Source organism: Topomyia yanbarensis, chromosome 2 (assembly GCF_030247195.1).
Source record: "Topomyia yanbarensis strain Yona2022 chromosome 2, ASM3024719v1, whole genome shotgun sequence".
Lineage (NCBI taxonomy): Eukaryota > Metazoa > Arthropoda > Insecta > Diptera > Culicidae > Topomyia > Topomyia yanbarensis.
In genome coordinates, this window is record NC_080671.1 from 85,311,212 (window position 1) to 85,332,391 (window position 21,180).

Sequence of the window (21,180 nt, forward strand, 5' to 3'; positions counted from 1 at the left end):
CTGCAGTGTTTTCCAGGATGCTTTTCAATACTGGCTGTGTAAGGGTTAGAATAGAATAGAATAGAATTAAATAATCAATCAATTATATTCATTATTCTCATTGTGTTCAGTACTTTCATATACTTTGGAGCAGTGCCGTAGAGAGAAAATACAGGCCCGGGAATCCAACGTACAGGCCCCCACCACTGTATATTGCCCGAGTACCAAAAAGTTATAGTTTGAAATCCATTGGAGGTTTTGCTCTAGTTGTTTGTAGAATCAATGGCAGAATGAACGTAGAATGTCAATTTGTCATGAATATCCAGATTGGGGTTTTGCATGAGTTTATTCGGGACCTAAAGTCGATGGTTCCGTCTTTCGGCCTGTTCGGTCAAAGTGCTACAATAAATTAGTTTAAACTGTACATACAAAAGGAGAGACTTATTATAAATAGTGAAAAAATATGAAAATCAAAATGGTAAGGCCAAAAAAACAAAAAAAATAGAGAGCTGAAAAAACGGAAAAAATATTAGTAAATGTGAAGAAATGGAAAGATTAAAAATGTAGTAATTTCAAAAAATAAAAATATCTAAACGAAGATCATTGTAAAAAGGAAAAAAACTGGGAAAACTGAATATTAAAAGAATGTACAAAAGCAAAAATAACAATGTCAACCAAATAAACAAATCAAAGTCAAAAAATGTATTATTGAGAAAAACCAAAACAGAAACGTCAAAAAATAATAAAGGAAACCAGAAACTAGACAAACATTTACAAAGAATAATAAATCTAAAATTATTGAACATATGATGAAAATAAGGAAAATTCGGTAAAAGCAGGAACATTTTGAGAATCAATTAAAAAGAAAAATAAGCTACTAAAAAGAATACAAACATTAATATAAAATCTCAACAAATTGAAAAAATAAAAAATATTTAACATTAAAAACAAGAAATATTTAAAGCAATAGAAAAATGGAAAATTCACAAAAAAATAGCAAATTTTGAAAAATTAGATAAAAATCGCAAATTGGAATGATGAGAAGACGAAAAAATAAAGAAATTTGGAAGATATGAGTTGACCAAAAAATTTAGCAAATGGACAAAATGAAAGCAAAAAATAGTAAAAAAACGAAATGGTAGGGGAACTGGGCCAATTCAGACCTAGTAGGGGTTTATGAGCTGTAAAACTGGAACTTGTCAACCGATTCACAAATAAATATTTTTACCTACGAGCTTGAACAAAAGGCGCATATTTTTTCTAATTTTTTGCCGTATTGTGTATAAACGGTTCTGTGTAAAAGTACATGAAAGGTCCGAATTACCTCAACACTGTTCCAATTCGGATCACCCATTTCTTATCGATTTTTTGCAATAGAAATGAAATCCTATTTCGGCTTAAGTTGTTCCAATTTGATTTTTACTAAATTTCGAGGTTGTAAAATGAAAAATTATTTTTTATATATAAAACTTTGTAAGAAATATACAATAAAAAGTACGAGTTGGGCCAAATTACCTAAAAATAGGTTCTGAGCTCTAACGTCGAAATCTGTCAACCGATTTGCAAAAACTTATGTTTTCCTAAATGCTCGATCGACTGCGCACACTTTCCTCTCAAAGGGTTTTTCGCGATCGCGTATCAGATCGTATATACGGCAAAAGGTCCGAATTGGACCAACCCATATTCTATTATTTACACACTGATTAAACGAAAACAGTTGATGATCTCTAATAGTCTGATATTAAATAAAAGACTTTATCCGGCAGATCCAAAATTACGATAATGCATTTGGCTTAATATATTGTTGTTTCCAACAAAAATCTTGTTTTTTGGCTTACACATTTTTCAAAAAAAAGCGCTACAAAACAACATTCGCTCCTAGCGCACGCGCACGAAAACTGAGAGCCGAGAAAATTTTCGTGAGATAAAACAGAGCTACATGATAGCCATGAAAGTGATATACATGCTTTTTATAATATTTCCATAGCTGAGAAACACCTGGGAGTCCGAATTGGCCAGCGGTCCAAATTGGACCACTTCCCCCTATGCTATAGAAAAAGAAAAGAGGAAATTGAAATAAATAAAATCGGAATAAATTATTTTAAAAAATGTTAAGAATATAAGAAATGAAATTTGAAATAAATTCAAACAACGGACTAAATGTAAAACGCATTATAGCAAAAAAGATGAATCAAATATTTTTTAGAAAAATAAAAAAGGAAAAAAATAAAGAATGAAAACGTAAACATATAGAAAAATAATCAATACGAAAAGTACTTTCAAAAAAAATTAGTTGGAAAAATGAAGAAATAACAATAATGAACAAAATGAAATCCTAAGAAAAAGAGATAAAAAATAAATAAAAAATTAATTTAATGATGTGAAAAACATGGAACAAAATACGAGAAATATAGAACAAACTAAGCCGAAGGAAAAAAGAAAAGGAAAAGGTTATGATAAGAATAAATGGAGCCAATAGACAAATTTTGAAAATTGGATGCAATGATAAAAGAAACAAATAAAACAGCAGAGTAATAAAGTATGAAACAACGGAAAATATAAAATGAAAAATTTATTCGAAACATTGCAAAACAATGAATAAAAGAAAAATGACTATAAATTAAAGTAAGTAGGAGTAATTTAAATGGAAAAAATGCGAAAAAGAAGGAAGTTAAGATGGATGAATTAAAAATATGGTAACAATGGAAATAGGTGAAAGGGCAGGATGTAAAAATTGTAGTAATGTCAACTTTATAAAAAAGATCAATGGGATTTTGACAAAATTAAGAGAAATCCATATAAAAATAAAAAAAAATGGAAAAATAGGGAACTTGGATCAAATTTTCAAATATCTGTGGTGAATTTTACGCTATGTTCGTTTCGAAAACATCACAATCCTATAACATCAGGAATTTTGTGTTAGTTGCAGAGCCTAAAATTCTCAAACCTATTCAATGAACGACGAAATTCAGAGAATTCATTTTCGTCCTTTCCCTGCCTCTTTCGTCGCTAACTGCATGAAAAAATAAAACAATGAAGGCAATGTCCCATCCTCTCTCGATTCTATGAAAACGAGTAGCAGCAGCAGCGACTTTCGTTTTCCTATGACAATCCGAAGTTGCAATTTCGTTTTGATGCATGCTCAGTAATTTGCGACTCTTATTCATTAAGGCTCAAGTTACCTCAAGGCTTGGTAGTATGCGTAAGAAAAATTGTGTTCAGCTTTGCCACCAGATTATCCATTTAAACCTTTTCAAAACTCTAAAAGAAGAATATCAGTCGATTTATTAGGTCATCACGATTCAATTCATGCAAAATACCTGCTGGAAAAACCATCGGCTTAGCTGGATGGTGCTTTTGAAAAAGTGGCTGTGATTTTTTATCACACTACCACACCGAGCTGGGGTACGCAACACAACTGCGCAATGAAAAAACCACAGCCACTTTTTCAAAAGCACCATTTAGCTAAGCCGGTGGGTTTTCCAGCAGGTATTTTGCATGAATTGAATCGTGATGATCTAATAAATCGACTGATATTCTTCTTTTAGAGTTTTAAAAAGGTTTAAATGGATAATCCGGTGGGAAAGCTGAACACAAATTTTCCTACGCACACTACCAAGCGTTCAATTCTAACACATGCTTAAAAAAGGTAACTTGAACCTTAAATGAAATTAATGCAATGTGCATCTAATAATGCTACTAGAACATAGTTAAGATGAGAAATATGCACACCGATCAGGCTTCCGTCTTACAATACCATCATTAGCTCGCAAATCTACAGAATCGAGCATCGACAAATAAATATCATTGCTAGTGTATGTTCGTTTCCCCAGCAGTAAGTTCAATATCGAATGTACCAATATCATGCTGAATCTCAAAGCGAAAACGAGCGTGTGGAGAGAATAATGAAAACGTTCTGCTACATGCTTGCTTTGTCCTAGCCTGTTGTCTCATTTTCGATTTCGCAAAGTGCTAGTGGTATGGAAAGAAGCTTCGTTCTTTCGTCAGTTTCGCCTGATTTTGGCAAATGAAAAAAAACATTTTCCGACTCTGGTTAGTTGTGCACACTTTGAAACCTACTACAAGAATGATTTCTAGTAGATAGCACACAAAAAATCGTTACTTTTAGGAAGTGAAAGACATTGACGTTTAAAATCTCATGCTCCTTCCGATAAATTCTAAACCGGGTCAAATATTGAAAGGTTAAATGTATTATATATCAAAGCTCTTTCATAATGAGATATATTACGACTTTCCAATGAATTTTGATCCAACGAATGTGATCATTATTCACAATGTATTTTTTATGGATGCGTTTTCGAGTTTTCAATTCTCAATTATTTTCGAGACTTCATATGAATTTCGAGCTCTGATAAACCCATTTCGCCAAGCACTCAAATCAAGGGTTGTCGAATTTTCTTCACAGTGAACAGTTTTGTTGAGTTAGTTGCGGGTAGTACTTCGCTTTCTCGGATATTCTCAAAAGCACCCACCGCTCTCGCTGTGAAGGATAACTGGAGTAAAAAAAAATACGGGGCGGGAAATCACACCGTAGTGTGTTTCGAGATTATTTGTGAGAAGCACATAATCACATGAAGAAAAGGACAGCGCATAGTTGTAAAATAATCCACTGGATCCTATACTATGTTGCGTTTCGGCTTCGCCTCATGAGAAACCGACACTAACTTATTGTCGGAATAGATTAGCGCCGGCTTGACGCAAATCCCTTGAAACTAAAACACACTTTGTGTTTCAATCGAACGACTGATCAAACGTGATGTCCCGTTCGAGCAGAAGTTCTGTTTATGCCGATGAGACACAGTGAAGTCGAAACTTGTCTTGGCTTAGCAGGCCTATGTGAAAGCATTATGCTATATTTCACCCTAAGGAGGAAAATTTGGTAAAAACCAAAATTTTCCCACTAGGGTGAAAATTTGTTGGTAAAAACCAGTCTTTGTACAGGAGGGCACAAATCCTTATTTCATACTATGTTGCGTTTCGGCTTCGCCTCATCAGAAACCGACACTAAAAAAATATAGCATAATCCACTGGATTCCTCCAAGCGAAATCCAAATTACTAGAACGAATAGAAAGGTTTATAAGTTTATTTTGTCTTTCTAATAAATACTTGGCGAAATTTACGATGGAACTTATTAACCAGAATTATTATGATTTCGCTTTTTATCAGTACGATATTAAAATTTTTGACCCCGATTTTCGCCAAAAAAGTCTCCAATTTTGTATGCCTAATAATTATAAACTTTTGGAAAAAGCTCCATCGCTGTGTGCAGGGTTGGGAATTTCACCCAGGTGAGCTACGTACATGGCAATCGATTTATCAACTATGCTATGCCCGCTTGGCTTGGCTCTTCTGATTGGGTACAAATATTTATTTGATATCAAATATGCAGTACATAGTTTATAATTTTCGGAATTTTAGTTAAATCATATAAAATATATAAAATTTTTAATTGCCTTTTTAAATACATTTTTGTGAAAAATATATTTGTCAAAATTTTAGTTTCTGTTAAATATTCGAGCCCTTCTAGAGCCGGGGGAAACACCTTGTCTTACCCCCATAGCAGCGGCCCTGCCCTTTAGTCACTTGTCTACAGCTGTTGTCTTTTCCGACCGGCCAGATCAACTCCAAACGACTTCTCAACTGTTAGCTAGGGTAAGCTTTGCTTATTTATTGAAACCTTTCTAGTGACTGTGATGACGAATCATTGGATTCTTTGTTCCACACAAAGATTTCCGTAAGATTTTACTTCCTAGGTGCTACTTTGTCTCCTTTACTCGCTTTCACAGCGGGCTGATTTTGGATTCTTTGCGGTAAGCTGGGCACGCGACATTCTACACCTAACTAAACCAACAAAATCGTTGGTTCGCGCACTTTATAGCTAATTGTGAACAGCACAGAACAGTGGTAAGCTTTAGGGACCATTCATAAATTAGGTAACTCAAAAATTTTCCAATGTTGACTCACTCTCCACCCATTTAACAAATTGTCACAAATTTCTCTATCCCCCTCCCCTACTACGTAACAAATTCCTTGAAATTTTTTTTTTGTTCAGTAACATGCTATCTATCGTCTACACTGGCTCTCCAAAACGAAAATCAATTTGAATTTTCGAATTAATCATTGCTTCGTCCGTAAGCATCAGTTGTGCCTGATATGGTGAAATACTCGTTTTTGTGCGTAACTAAAATCCTATTGAGTTACCCAATTTTCACCCTACCAATTAAACCAATGTGCTAAACAAATTTTGATAGACACTGCTCTGACCAACTGCTTCAAATAGTCTGTAGTCTGATAATGATAATAGGGTGTATATGGGCTCTTTACCATTACTCTTGTGATCGAATCGAAAATTCGAATCAATCGCTTGCCTTTGTGGTGGAGTCAGTCACAAAACAAAACATTTAGGAGTCACCAGTTAAACGCTGCGTTCAACAGTGTACTTTAAAAAGTGGAGTATCTTCACAAATTTGTCAGTCTACATTTAGGCTCATTCTTGCTATTTGGACACTCAGTTGCATCGCCGATTTGATTCAGTTATTCCGGGTATTGAGCTCATTTTTACTCTATTTCTTGCTCTTGTTTTATAGCGTTTGCGGGAGTGTATGATATCCAAACATCCAAAGCAAGAATACATTTGATTTTTCAGGAGTTTTTATTCCTGTAAACCAATTTGAATGAAAATTGCAGTGGCGGATCTAGGGGGAGGGGTCCTGGGGGTCCGGACCCCCTCCGAAAATTTTCAACTTTGCTGAGAAATTTTGAATATGAGTTTCCATTTTATATTAGTATCAAACTTAAAACCATTTCAAACCAAATTTGACCATCAAAACTGGTTTTCATTAAAAAAGGGTTGTTACGCATAACGTATTGCACAAGGTCATTCAAAAATCAAAATTTCAGGCCCCTCCCGAAATTTTTTTCTGGATCCGCTCCTGGAAAATTGTATACTTTATGGTAAAAGAATCAATTTTTGATACCAAAAAAGTTATTTGGAAAAATCATTATAGTTTCCTTCATTTAAATTTGTTTGTATAATCCTTCGCTCACACACTATTAAAATAAGCAAGAAACTCTGAAAAATTATATCGATCTGTGATTTGGTAGCGGAGAAATTGTGTACACCGACAATGCTGTGAAAAAAGAAACTTTGCGGGACAGTGGTTGTAACTCGATTAATTTTCACTGTCACATATTGCCACACATTTTTACAAGTACATTAAAACATAGTCTATGGGATACTTCGAAGCTATTGTAAACACTCCTACTCAGTAGCCATCATGACGGGATTTATTCGATATTTAATTTGAGCCAATAAATACCTGACCGAGTCGTTAGATACTGTACACGCCAAACGCCGGAAATTGGTATCGCTTGCAGCAACAGACAACTGCTTTTTATTACGCACTACGAAAGTCTATCTTTACGGTGTGGAAGCGATAATCTACTGATTTGGGACAAGCATGGACGGTCATAGAAAAACTCGTCTCAATCATATCCGAGTCCAGTTGGAATTAATATTTTGTAATAAACGGTACAAACGGTGGTCGGTATCATCTGTTGTCAAAAAAATCCACATCAAAATATGAGGTGGAATATCAATATTGTTTTTTTGTTAGTTATTCTAAGTAATCTAAACCTATCAGCTGCCATATTTTGTTACAAGTGCGAAAACTGTCCTCAAATTTCCGATTCGGTGCCTACAGAAGATTGTACATCCTGTGCAGTGTGGAAGAGTAAGCAGACAAGGACCATGTTTGGTTATCGGTAATAAAATCAATCTTGACATATATTTCTAGATAGTGAAGGTTCAGTCGATCGTGGATGTTCACCTGAGGGATCGCTTGATGTAGTTTTGATATGCGTGAGTGGTGGGTGCAACAATCAGCGCTTTCCCGTTTGTCAACGATGCTCTGATCTGGATAATTGTGAAATGGTTATGTGTGAAGTTAACAATAAATGTTTCCTCAATACGGAAGGTAGGTAATGCACGTTTTTCAGCTTTAAAGATACATACCAAACATTAATTAAGAAACGCATTTCCGTGTCGGTGAATCAACACCTCTATCTTTCGTAATACCGTTCAATTTCGCAAGCATACCATCGAATCTACGAATAACTCCACGAATAGTTATCGTTGGCGGCCCCGATAATCTTTCCCGATTTTGAAGGTTTTAGATTAATAGGTACTCACTCTGTGCCAATAAAATCTTTTCAGTTCGGGCGGTTGCTTAGAGTGGAAAAGAGCAAAATTATTGCTGATGTAGACAAAGTGTAAATTTGAACAAGTTGAAAGTTTTTGTTGCTAGAAAAGATGAGATGGTTCATGAAAATCTTACTACTTATGCTAACTACGGGGATCCTCATTCCCGTTGAAGCTATACCGTGTTACACGTGTGTAAACTGCAACCAGGTTGTCGATTTCGATTCTTTTGATGATTGTGAAATGTGTGCAATATGGGAAAGTATGATATTGCAATGATTATGACAGAATACACACGTTGAATTCTCGAAATGGATTTCAGATTCTGACGGGTTTGTGACTCGCGGATGCTTCCAGAGCGGCATGGAGGTTTTGGACCTGTGCTTATATGGTGGTTGTAACGATAAGCGTATTCCTGTTTGTCAACAGTGTTCTGATTTGGACACTTGTGCGACAGTTTTCTGTGGACCAAGTTCAAAGTGTTACGTCAACGAAAATGGTATGTGTTAGTGGCGATTAAGTTTGGAACAGAATACTATGTCGTTGAAAGGTGTCGTAATTGTCGGAACATGAATAATTCATGAATATGCATAGCTTGCTCATAATGGACGATGCGGTACTGAGTAATTAGCGAAAAATTTTGTTCCCACCTGTAATATCAATGGATATAATGAAAGCGGGATTGATGCATTATAATGCATTATAATATAAATATAAGTAACTAAGCAGGACATAACAAAAGAATGCTGTTACTAAAAATAATTCATGATAATGGACTTTTTTCTGTTGTATGGTGTCGGTAACCATTATATACTCGCAACCGTGTAGAATGCTTCAGAAGTGGGACCTCATCATAGGGATTATAATTCAAATGGGCAATTTTTGATAAGATTACATACTTTATTGCTTCTATCAGCCATTCGAATAAAAGCTCAACTGTTAAATTCAACTTGAAATATGACTAATGTTAGGGCTGAATTATGTCATTGCGTTGAATTCAAAGATATTGGGTGAATCAGTAAAAATTCTTGATTGCCTCAAATTTCCAGATTTTTTGACGTAGGGCTACGTAAATGTTTTCGACATGGGGGTGCACTTTGCAAATTCAAAAATGCTATGTAACGAAAAGTGGCCCAATTTTAAACGCATATAATTCAGCCATCTCACGATAAATTTTCAATTTTTTTACACATGTCGCCCCGAAATACCCCAAAAAGATTCCAATAGGTAAACCCAAAGATTTTTGATTTCATGGCATTAAAAATTTAAATAATGCACAAACTAAAATATCGCGCATTTACACACTGATGATAGCGCTTCCCAAGTCCCGCACGACAGATTTGTGTACTTAGCGCGCTACGCTTCTATGAATGACGTCATCAGCGATTAATTAAAGAACGGATTTGGCCAGACAAGCTCAGTTGCCTGTTGAACGGCTGGCGGAGCAGATCACTGCGCTGTGCATTTTTACAGCCAGTGTAGCTGGATTAAAAGCCCGTTACATTGACTGTAGAGGTACGCTACCCAGTACCGTCCAATATGCGACTGAGCTTGTCCGTTTAAACACTATGCTTTCTTTTGTGTTGTGCTCGTTTCCAGCACACTTTTATGTACAATCACGAACACAATTATTCATACACAAAATCGCTTGTACCTTCGAGCTTCATTTGCAAAAACGATTAACATAGTGTCATGTTACTAGTTGTCTCTTTCGGTCTATCCATCATCATCAGCGTTGACTCATTTTGCTGTGTGCGCTTGGGTTCAATGTTTGAAGCGAATATAGGTATATCTAAAGGACGATTCAGACGATACATCCGTCAACGACAATGTAATTATGCTATTTTGTTCGGGTTCACTGTGTGTCCCATCGGCATAAACGGGACATCACGTTTGATCAGTCGTTCGATTGAAACACAATGTGTGTTTTAGTTTCAAGGGATTTGCGTCAAGCCGGCGTTAATCTATTCCGACAAAAAGTTAGTGTCGGTTTCTGATAAGGCGAAGCCGAAACGCACCCGTGTGACAATGTAATGTCACCATTCCTTCAGGATAAGTTAAATGCGTTTTTCTTGTGCCCGTTCACACGTACCGTACGTCAAAACGTTCCGTGCTGTTGATGTTGTGTGGGAATGCCTCCATATGACTGCATGTAACTAATCTTGACGTTCCGTACCGATCACGGAAGCCTGATGTATCGTGTAAACAGTACTTAATTTGTTAGCAGGGTTACCATATTAACAGATTTTTCTGTAATGTCACAGAATTTTTTAATAATTTTCGATCACAGATTCTATTTCACAGAAGACAGATTTTTAGCATTTTGAAGAAATTTACACAGAGATTTGTAAATATTGTGATTTTTCACAGATTTTACGGAAATTTATCATAGATTTTCACAGATCTTTTTCCTGTTTCTGTTATCACAGATGGTAAAAGATATTTTTGACCGAAGCATAAATTTCCCAGTTTGTTGGCGGTTGCATGCGTAACCTGCATGATAGCAATCTATGCTTTCGTTGCGCAAAGACGAAAACTTTCCCAGCAACAAATTTACGCGGATCGATGGAAAGCACAACGAAAATTTATTATTACGTTCGATCAAATCTTTGATTCATTTCCACATCACGTGATTCATTTCCACTCAGCCTATCCTATTTTGAATCTGCTAATAGGTACATACTACAAAGCCTATTTATGAACGAATACACTGTCACTCGAAAAACCGTTGCAAAAACGCATCTAAGTCCATATATAAAATTGTTTTTGATATTAAAAGTTTCGATATATAATTAAGACCGCTGCAATGCGTACTTTAGGAAAGTTACAATAATGCCAAAATATAACTAGAAAGCTTGGTCTACAATATGAAATGTGATTATATTGTCTAAAACTGGTCCGGGTTTTTTACCACACGCAATCGAAAAGTTTTTACAATTTTTAAAAGCTGATCTTGTGCTATAAAGATTTAGTTCCAGATGTTAGTTCGGTCACGGTTTTCGGTGTTCTTTCTTCAGATCTTCTCAAATAAGTTTAATCGGATTCGATCACCTACTACAAATGAAATAACCAAGAAGGTTTTTTTTCCATACGTTTATTTGACACGGCATTTGCAAAAGCTTTTTACGCCAGTTTCTTTTTTTTACATAGCACGTTACAAAAATCCTTAAGACTAATTTTAACTATACTAGTAATTTGTCTAAAACTAACACTGAAATCACTTTATTGTTTGCTTTTTTCCTTACATTATTATATTTCATAATGATCTAGTATTTTTTGTATTTATTTAATTTTTTCTGTTATTGTCTAAATTTAAAAACTGAATATTCTAGGACACTTTAATTGGTGAATGATTAGCCTTGGATGAGAGTATGAGGAGATGAATTTAATTAAATTTTGACAGACGCTGTTTTTAGAAAATGATAGATAAGTTCCATGTATAGAGGATCGCGATACGCCAGGATGTCTCTAACAGGAACATGGATTGGTCTTCCTCGGACTTGTAAAGAATCTACTAATTGTGATCTGGCTTCACGATATTCAGTGCAGGACCAAACAACATGCTCAATGTCATGGTAACCCTCTCCACAAGCACAATGATTACCCTCAGCGAGCCCAATACGACGGAGATGCGCATCTAAAGTATAATGATTGGACATGAGTCTTGACATCGCACGGATGAAGTCCCGACTTACATCCAATCCTTTGAACCATGCCTTCGTTGATACTTTAGGGATAATTGAGTGTAGCAATCGTCCCATATCTCCATTGTCCCAAGATGTTTGCCAACTAGCAAGTGTCCTCTGTCGAGAAGCGCTATAAAATTCATTGTAAGCGATGGGTCTTTCATATATTTCACCATCTAGTGCACCAATCTTGGCTAAATTATCAGCTTTCTCATTTCCCGCAATAGAGCAATGGGCGGGGAGCCACACTAGGGTAAATTTATAACATTTTCTTGTTAGGTTACTCAGAGATTCTCGTATCTTCCCCAAAAAGAATGGATCTTGTGACATGTGATTGAAATACACTGTCATGAATCTGGTTTGGGGTTGGAGCTCAACAAGTCTTTCAAAATTTTCAATTACCAGTGGGTTCATAACCTCACATCGAATAAGTAAACGAGAGGAGAAATCCCAGAATCGGTCTTTTAAAGGAAGAACTCCCGCTAGTACTTCAAGACTCGTGGGAGTCGTATGGGTCGACTGCATGCAACCTAGGGCAATTCGTAAACAACGATACTGTATCCGTTCCAGTTTAATAATGTGAGTGTTCGCAGCTGAACGGAAACAGAAGCACCCATATTCCATTACTGAAAGTATTGTTGTTTGATACAATCTTATCATGTCACTTGGATGAGAACCCCACCATGATCCAGTTATTGTTCGCAGAAAATTTATCCTTTGTTGGCATTTCGTTATTAGATATCTAATGTGGCCTCCCCATGTGCCTTTAGAATCGAACCAAATTCCAAGGTATTTAAAAGTCAGGACTTGGGCTATCGTTCTACCAACCAACTGGAGCTGAAGCTGAGCCGGATCACGCTTCCTTGAGAAAACGACCAACTCTGATTTCTCCGTAGAGAAATCGATCCCCGGTTTTAAAGCCCAAATTGATAAATTATCCAAGCTATCTTGCAATGGTCGTTGTAAATTTATAGCTTTTGGTCCTGTGGCAGAAACCACCCCATCATCTGCAAGTTGTCTTAGAGTGCATGGGCTGACAATACAATTATCAATGTTATTCACGTAAAAATTATAGAGAAGGGGGCTTAGACAAGAGCCTTGTGGGAGGCCCATGTAACTTATTCTGAGTGTCGCCAAATCGCCATATGAAAAATGCATGTGCTTTTCTGACAATAAATTGTATAGATAATTATTTAATATCGGTGAAAGACCACATTGATGTAGCTTCTCCGAGAGAACATCAATGGAGACTGAGTCGAATGCTCCTTTTATGTCTAAGAACACAGACGCCATTTGTTCTTTTTTTTGCGTAAGCGAGTTGGATTTCTGACGAAAGTAGCGCCAGGCAATCATTCGTTCCCTTTCCTCTCCGAAAACCAAACTGGGTATCTGAGAGCAAGCCGTTCGCCTCAACCCAATTGTCGAGACGTCGTAGGATAATTTTTTCCAACAATTTCCTGATGCAGGATAGCATTGCAATCGGTCGATACGAGTTATGATCGGAGGCTGGTTTTCCCGGTTTTGGAATGGCGATAACTCTCACTTGTCTCCAGTCACGCGGGATAATATTCTGCTCAAGAAACTTGTTGAATAAATTCAACAAGCGTCTTTTTGCTAGGTCAGGCAGATTCTTCACCAAGTTGAATTTAATTCTGTCTAGTCCCGGAGCATTATTGTTGCATGAGAGGAGTGCAATTGAAAATTCCATCATTGTCAAAGGCGAATCTATGAAATCGTTACTTGTGGGAGCATCGCGAATGATTTTCTGCGCAGGAGCAGAATCTGGACAAATTTTCTTGGCAAAATTAAATATCCAACGATTCGAAAAATCTTCGCTTTCATTAGTCACGTTACGATTCCTCATTCTTCTGGCTGTGTTCCAAAGAGTACTCATTGATGTTTCTCTTGACAAGCCATTAATGAAGTGTCTCCAATAACTAGATTTTTTGGCACGACGTATACTGTCAAATTTGTTTTGCAAAATGAAATAATTTTCAAAGTTCTCACGTATACCCCCTTTCTGTTTCATAATTTCTTTGTAGGCAACTTGTTTAGCTTCATATGCATCAGAGCACTCTTTGTCCCACCAAGGATTAGGGGGCCGTCTATTTATTGTTATTCCAGGATTGCATTTCGTTTGGGCTTGTTCTGCTGCTTCAATAATTAAACCCGCTAGGAATTCATATTCTTCGGTAGGGGGTAGCTCTTCTGTCGAAGCAAGAGAAGTGGAAATTAATGTTTCGTATGTTTTCCAATCAATATTTCGTGTTAAGTCATAAGGAACATTGATTGAATTCGTAAGGCCTAATTCGCTGTTAATTGAAACAACGATTGGCAAATTATCGCTACCGTGAGGATCAGGTACAACCTTCCACGTGCAATCTAACCGAAGTGATGTCGAGCACAGAGATAGATCTAATGCACTTGGACGTGCAGGAGGTCTGGGGATGCGTGTTGTTTCGCCAGTATTTAAAACTGTCATATTAAATTCGTCACAAACATTGTATATCAAAGAGGATCGATTATCATTGTAGAGGGAACCCCACAATACTCCGTGCGAGTTGAAGTCTCCCAGTATCAGACGCGGAGCAGCCATGGATTCCACTACCTCGAAAATTTGACGTTGTCCAATTTGAACTTTGGGAGGTATATATATAGAAGCGATAGCCATGTCTTTGCCTTTAATATTCGTTTGGACTGCTACAGCCTCAATGCCAGCAATCATGGGGATGGTAATTCTATAGAAAGAATAGCACTTTTTAATTTCTAGAAGCACTCCTCCATATGGGGTGTCTCGGTCTAGGCGAATAATGTTGAAATCATTTAAGTTGAAATTAATGTTTGAGGTAAGCCATGTTTCACATAGAGCAAAAGCATCGCATTTTAAATTATGCAGTAAAATTTTTAAAGAATCAATTTTTGGTATGATACTTCTGCAATTCCACTGTAAAACAGTGATGGAGTCTTTCACCTTAGGAGTTGAATTAACCATTGAAGGATATAATTGCTGCAAGGATGGGCCATTGAGCAATCAGCTGCTCTAAAAATGTTCTAATTGTTGGGAGGAAAGCTGCAAGTATACTCTTTAGTGGTTCAGAAATATTGAATGCTTTAAAAATCCAATCAACAATTTCAGAAAATTTCAATAATCCTACCCCCGGCTGAGGCTCAGAGGAAGTCGAAATTTTATTATTTCCAGTAATGGTGTTCTGTTTGGATTGTACGTTCCCAAAACCGGGTGGAATTGATTTCGGTTTTGAATCGGAATTTTTCGGTTTTGGGCGCAGTTTATCTATTGGTGGAGAAATTTTAAGGCCCTTGCTTGGCAGCTTGGGAAAAGAAGACTGTTTTCTTTTTCTGGAATTTCCGGGTAAAACAAATGATGTACCTTCGCACGCTCCGTCGGAGTCAGACTGTTCCGAAAATAGAGATGTGTAAGTGGTTTCTAAGAAGATGGGTTTAGGGGTAGCATTTTTCAACATTTCTGCATAGGAGCGCTTAGACCTCTCCTTCAAGGATCGTTTAATTTTATCCTCGCGCAATTTATAAATGGGGCATGCAACCAAGAAGGTTTGGTTCAATATGTTACATTTGATGGTGATTTGTTGTGCTTAAACTATACGTAAGAAATATATTTGTTTTATTATTACTCTAAATGAACTAAGAAAATAAATATTTTACATGAAGCAGTATAGTCCTACGTCCACAGTTCGTCCAACCCCATAGGGCTGCCCTTTGTAGTTTTTTGAATATTTTCAATGAATTTCAAAAAACGATCTTCCACAAATTGTAGCCTGCGTTATTGCGCAGTTCCCTGGACTCCGCACTTTCAAGGTGCGAGTGATCAAACTGCTACCAAAAACTGCGATCTGTCAAAACGCATGTATTTCAAGTGACCAGTCGAACTAACAAGTCTATAAGAATAGTAAGTTCCGGGTGGAATTAAATGCTGGAGTTGATACCATTTTAAAAATAAAGATAGCGGCGTCCGGTTACCACAAAGCAGTGAAAACTATCATTAATATGGGTATCATTTGAAAGGAGGTGGTCAGTGGAAAGCAAAAATTGGTTTTTGACGCCATTTGGAAAACCAAGATGGCTGCTTCCGGTTACCACAAAACAGTACAAACCATCTTGAACATGGGTGTCATTTGGAAGAGAGTGGTGAGTAGAAGTCCAAAATTGATTATTGATGCCATTTCGAAAACCAAGATGGCGATTTTCGGTTACCACGAAACATAAATATTGGCGCAATTTGAAAATTTGAACCGGAACCCGCCTTTTCGGTTTTCAAAATGGCGTCAATCATAAATTTCCGGCTGTTGTTGACCACCCGCTTTAGAATGACACCATTTTCTATGAAAGTTTTCACTGTTTTGTGGTTACCTGATTCGCTATCTTGGTTTTTAAAATGGCGTCAAAATCAATTTCCGAGTTTTGCTGACCATCCCCTTTCAAATGACACCCATATTGATGATAGTTTTCACTGTTTTTGTCAACCGGAAATCACCATTTTGGTTTTCAAAATGGCGTCAAATGTCGTCAAATGATTCCATCCGAAACCGGAACTGTAAAACCCTACGATTAAAAGAATTTCGAATTTCGTATAAATTTATGAACAGATGAAATTATGTTTACCTATGAAATCTTTATTGGAAAACTCCCTAAGAAACAAAAATAAATAAATAAATTGTGTTAAAAAAAATTAATCTGAGTAGTCACATGCTGTGGATTGGCGCATCGTGTATTTTCTTTGTTGTGGTGTGTAATCGAGGAAATAGAGGGTCCGAATATACACTCATTTCGCACAAAAGTGCTGAGCGTCTTGGAAATATCTGTGTTTTCACCCCAACAAAGCTTTCCAAAACGCTTACCTGCTATTTTTCACTTTTATTTGTTACGTTAATCACGACTTTGCCATTATAATGTTTTTGCGAATATTTACGACAGTTAGAAAGTCTTACGATTTTCTGAGAAATCAAGGCGGTTCGAATTACCCCAACGGTCTTAATAGCCCCGGGTCCCCCAATAGTTAGTCCTATGTTCGGATATGTCAGGGCACTAAGGTAAGCCTATTATTGGACAGAAATGAAACAGGTATGGACTTTTATTCAATGAAAATGATATGATAAAGTATCACTTTACAGCTAAGATTTATTTCAGCCTACTACGTTTTAACACACAATTTCAAAACCGAGAAATATTATAATAGTAATTAAGAAGATAACATAATATTTGAATACTAGACATATCTTCGCGGGCATTACTCTTGAATGCATCCGCAGCTATCAGTTTTAACGGTGCCTTGGCCAAAAATTAAAATAAAGAAGTTGAGTGATGTGAGCACTTATTCATCCTTCAATCTCCTTTGTTCAGACCTGTGAAGAATTGTTCTTACTTTATTATTTTTTGGAGAGGTTCATCAAAAGTTAAACTCGCAAGTAGTTCAAATCACCTGCGAGAAAGTCTAAAGCTCTCTACTGCATTGGATATGGAACTTTAATAAGTCTCTGAGTTTCAGTAGTCCAAACACAGTGTCGACTATGTAGGGATGACGGACAAAACGAAATCTCAATTGCGTTACTGCTGGACAGTTGCATATCAGATGATATGAGGTTCCGTAGTCAAATTCACAAAGATGACATGAAAATGACTTTGCGCACTAATTAGTTGCCATGTAACAATTGAGTTTGCAGTGGTCGGTTAAAGCACTGGACAGCATGCCGCAGTGGTGTTTTAAAAAATGTCAGAGGTTGTTTAAAATCACTGAGCACGGTTGTTCTAGAAATGCCTTTGTTTGGCGACACGTTTGAAGATTTTTCCAAAAATTGCTGTGCTCGAACGAAGCCCTCGACCGGATTTTGTCTCTTATCCAACTTGTCTAAATTTGTAGGGCGGGTTCAGGCCAACAAAATCCGGGCGCCCAGACAAGGTAGATAGTGTTGACAATGCTTAGTTCTTCGATTTGGGTTCGGCAAGCGATCACTAGTTTGGACCGTGGTTTGTCCGAGCTAAGGGCCTTGATTGCAGCCTGACTATCGGAGCAGAAATGTATAACTTTGCCGGACACGCTCTGTTGAAGGCCGATTGTAACCTGCATATAATCGCAACGATTTCTGCTTGGAATACAATACAGTATCTCCCTAGCGAGTGAGACTGTTCCAATCTCATTTCACGACAGTAGACACCAGCACCAGCACGTCCCTCTATCAAAGAACCGTCAGTGTAACAGACCACTTGGGTTTGTTCTTGTCTCTTCATATGGCCAGAAAATCACTCCTTTCGAAAGGGAATCTTCACATGGAATGTCCTGTAAGGGATATTACATGTGAGTGTATTATCGCTAGGAGTAAGAATATATTCACCCCATGTAACCATTTGTGACCACAGTCGTGTAGCAAGGTAACGTGGTTATTATTCGAAAGATCAGAAACCTACAGCTAGTATGCACATGACAATGCTTCTTGTTTGAGGTGAATGTGTAATAGTTTGATATTTAAAAGGGGCCTCAAGGGCAGCAGTAGGAGCTGTGGTGAAAGCATCATTCAAGCCATGATTCTTTGCTAATGGCATCTATAAGATCTATATCTATATTGGGCGTACAATTGTTGTTTAAATCCAATAGATGTTACTCAATGTGAGCAGACCAGTTCAGTTTGGAATCCAATATTTGACTTGATCTGCACACAGTAACAATCAACGAACTGCAAGGGACGAACCTCGATTGTTATTCGCTTCTTCCATTGAACCATTGAAGTTTAATTTTATAATTTAAGCTGTCGATACCACTGCTCGACAGCTCTTAATGTTTGTTGTATTAAGTCAAAGATAGTTCCGATCCAAAGTTCAGCAAACAGTATTTGGCAACCGTCAGCAAACCCGTAGGTTTGAAATCCAAGCCCATTAAGTTTCGCTGAGGACAGTCGCGAATACTCAATTTCCTTATGTCTGCCTGTCTAACTCTAAGTGACGAGCGAAGAATGCGGTTACTAAGCATTGCGTTTATCCAACCCGAGCTACATGCAGATACCCTATGACCGCGCGTCGCTTCCAGAATAGACTGGAGGACCAGATTATTAAAAGCACATTCAATATCATGATATGCATGTTGCATTTTGTGCAGTGGATATTCAATTAACGTTCCTGATGTGATGATCGATTATTCGTTCCAAAGCTTTTAGAAGAAAAGAACTTAAGCTGATAGGCCTAAAACTCTTGGCTTCTTTATAGCTTGAGCGCCCCCCATTGGAAACAAATCTAACTATTATTTCTAGCAATGCTTTCGGTGTATACCTGGTAGCAAGACTGGAAAGCATAATCTTTTTCAAGACATGTTCGAAAATATCAAATCCCTTTTGCAGCAGCACAGGAAAGATTCCATCTTTTCCAGACGATTTGTATGGAACAAAGCTGCCAACTGCCCACTTGACCTATTCAGTGGTAACCAATGTACGTGCTAACACCCACTGGTCCGAATCACCAGAATAAGATCTGTGAACATTGCTCAGCTCTGGGTCGATTCAACCTAGAAGTGTGCATCGAAAAGAAAATTAAGAACATCTTTTTCATCCGTCATATAAACACCATCTCTGGTTTTTAAGGAGTTTCAGTTTCATTAGGAACCTGCCAATTTCCCAGCTCATGCGAAACTCTTTCAGAGCAAACCGTTATGCCTAACACCTCTTCTCTTCCAGACCTCGCATAATACAGGAATTCTTGGTCTTATGCGAAAAGTCACCGTGTTGTGCCGAATAGTCACGTTTTGTTGATGTTGATTATTTCACGGGTACGCATCAACTGTAACCCTGAACCTTATGCTAGGGAGTTAGCAGTCGATTTGATACTACACCACCGGAACTAGATCAAAGGGCGGCACCTGCTCGTCATTATCTTCTGATGGATAAGAAACACGACAAATGGTCAAAATAGCAATTATCTTTACAGCTTTTGGAATTGGCAATATTTCAATTGCTTCTCGGGATCGTTAATTTTCCTTTAAATAAGCCAACCTACCAAATGACCGGAACTTAATTCTCGATACCAACAGCTCTCGCCAACATTTATCATTGATAATTTTTCGTGCAGTTGAACTGGCGACGCAGGGCGATAGGCTAATTTTTCGTTGTTTTAAAATGAAGTGGAACGAAATGTTCGCAGTGTGGTTAGTGTCTAACTATTCAGCAGTTTCCGCTCTCAGCTGTTACAAGTGTGAAAATTGTTCGAAAACGGTAGATTTTACCAGTGTAATAGAATGCGCCACAGACTGTGCCATATGGGAAAGTATGACTTTTTGTGAATAACTGGAAAAATGGCGTGCACTTGATTTGCTCAAACTGGACAATTTGTAGATGTTGAAGGCGGTGTCGATCGAGGCTGTAGTCCAGAGGATGGCGAGACGATAACCGAGTGCTCGAGTGGAATCTGTAACGACAATCGTGTGCCAGTTTGCCTGAAGTGCGCTACACTGTACGATTGTAAATTGTCAAATTGTCCAATCGACGATGCATGCTATGTCGGTAGAACAGGTATGAATCCAAAGATACTAACGTACAATCATTGCCGAAGAGGGGTGGAAAAATAACTCAGTCCTTATATAGAATTATTGTGTATCCCCTAGGTCCACTTTAGGCTTAAGTTACTTGGATATTTTGCGTGAAGAAGAAATTGGAACCTCGAGTTTCTTTACCAAAGTTTGTTAAGATTATTCTGGTTCTAGCGAAAGTTGAGCAGTTGCAAAGTATGTGTTTCCTCCACTTAATTGCATTTTGCATTTGCATTAGGCACTATTTTGGATTTTTCCTAACTTGTTCAGATGCGGTCTGAGAGAGCAATGGTCTGTTAATAGGTCAGTGAAAACAAGTAGTCCAAGTTCAAGTAAGGCGAAGAATTCTTTATCTCTGAGCATTGAATAAACAGTTGCTAGTTACAATCGCTGAAAGGAGGGCCATTTAGCAGTAAACTACTTCGAAGTCGTTCGTACTGTAGCCAGAAAACCTAACAACAGACCTTTAATAGGATCAGTAATATTGAAAGTTTTTATTACACAGACCAATAAATCCGTGAGTTTGATAACAAGGAACACTTGGGGTTTTTATGTTCCGGCAAGTGCTGGAAATAATCTGACCTTAATCCTCCGAGACCAGCAGCTACTTGCTTCGGATTGGTTGTAGTACTTCCAAGAGATGTCACTTTTGGAGTCCCGTCAAGGACACCTTCCAAAGAAAGTTGAGGAGAGCAAACGTTCCTCCTCTTCGTATAACTTCCAGGTACTCTATAGTAAATGTTGCCTCTTG

The 21,180-nt window shown here is 37.4% G+C and overlaps 1 protein-coding gene across 3 annotated transcripts in view; it reads left to right on the forward strand.

Annotated features, from left to right (window-relative positions):
* Positions 1-7,543: 7,543 nt before the first annotated feature.
* Positions 7,544-21,180, forward strand: part of LOC131678707 (protein eyes shut homolog) — a 38,283-nt gene continuing 24,646 nt past the window's right edge. For 2 of the 3 annotated variants that reach the window (XM_058958977.1, XM_058958975.1), the window contains exons 1-2: positions 7,544-7,734; positions 7,798-7,977. In XM_058958977.1, coding sequence (XP_058814960.1) covers positions 7,584-7,734; positions 7,798-7,977 — 331 coding nt within the window. In that variant the 5' untranslated portion in view covers positions 7,544-7,583. Of the gene's footprint in view, positions 7,735-7,797; positions 7,978-8,240; positions 8,464-8,523; positions 8,701-21,180 lie in introns of those variants that run through there. The other variant, XM_058958976.1, reaches the window with a different exon arrangement.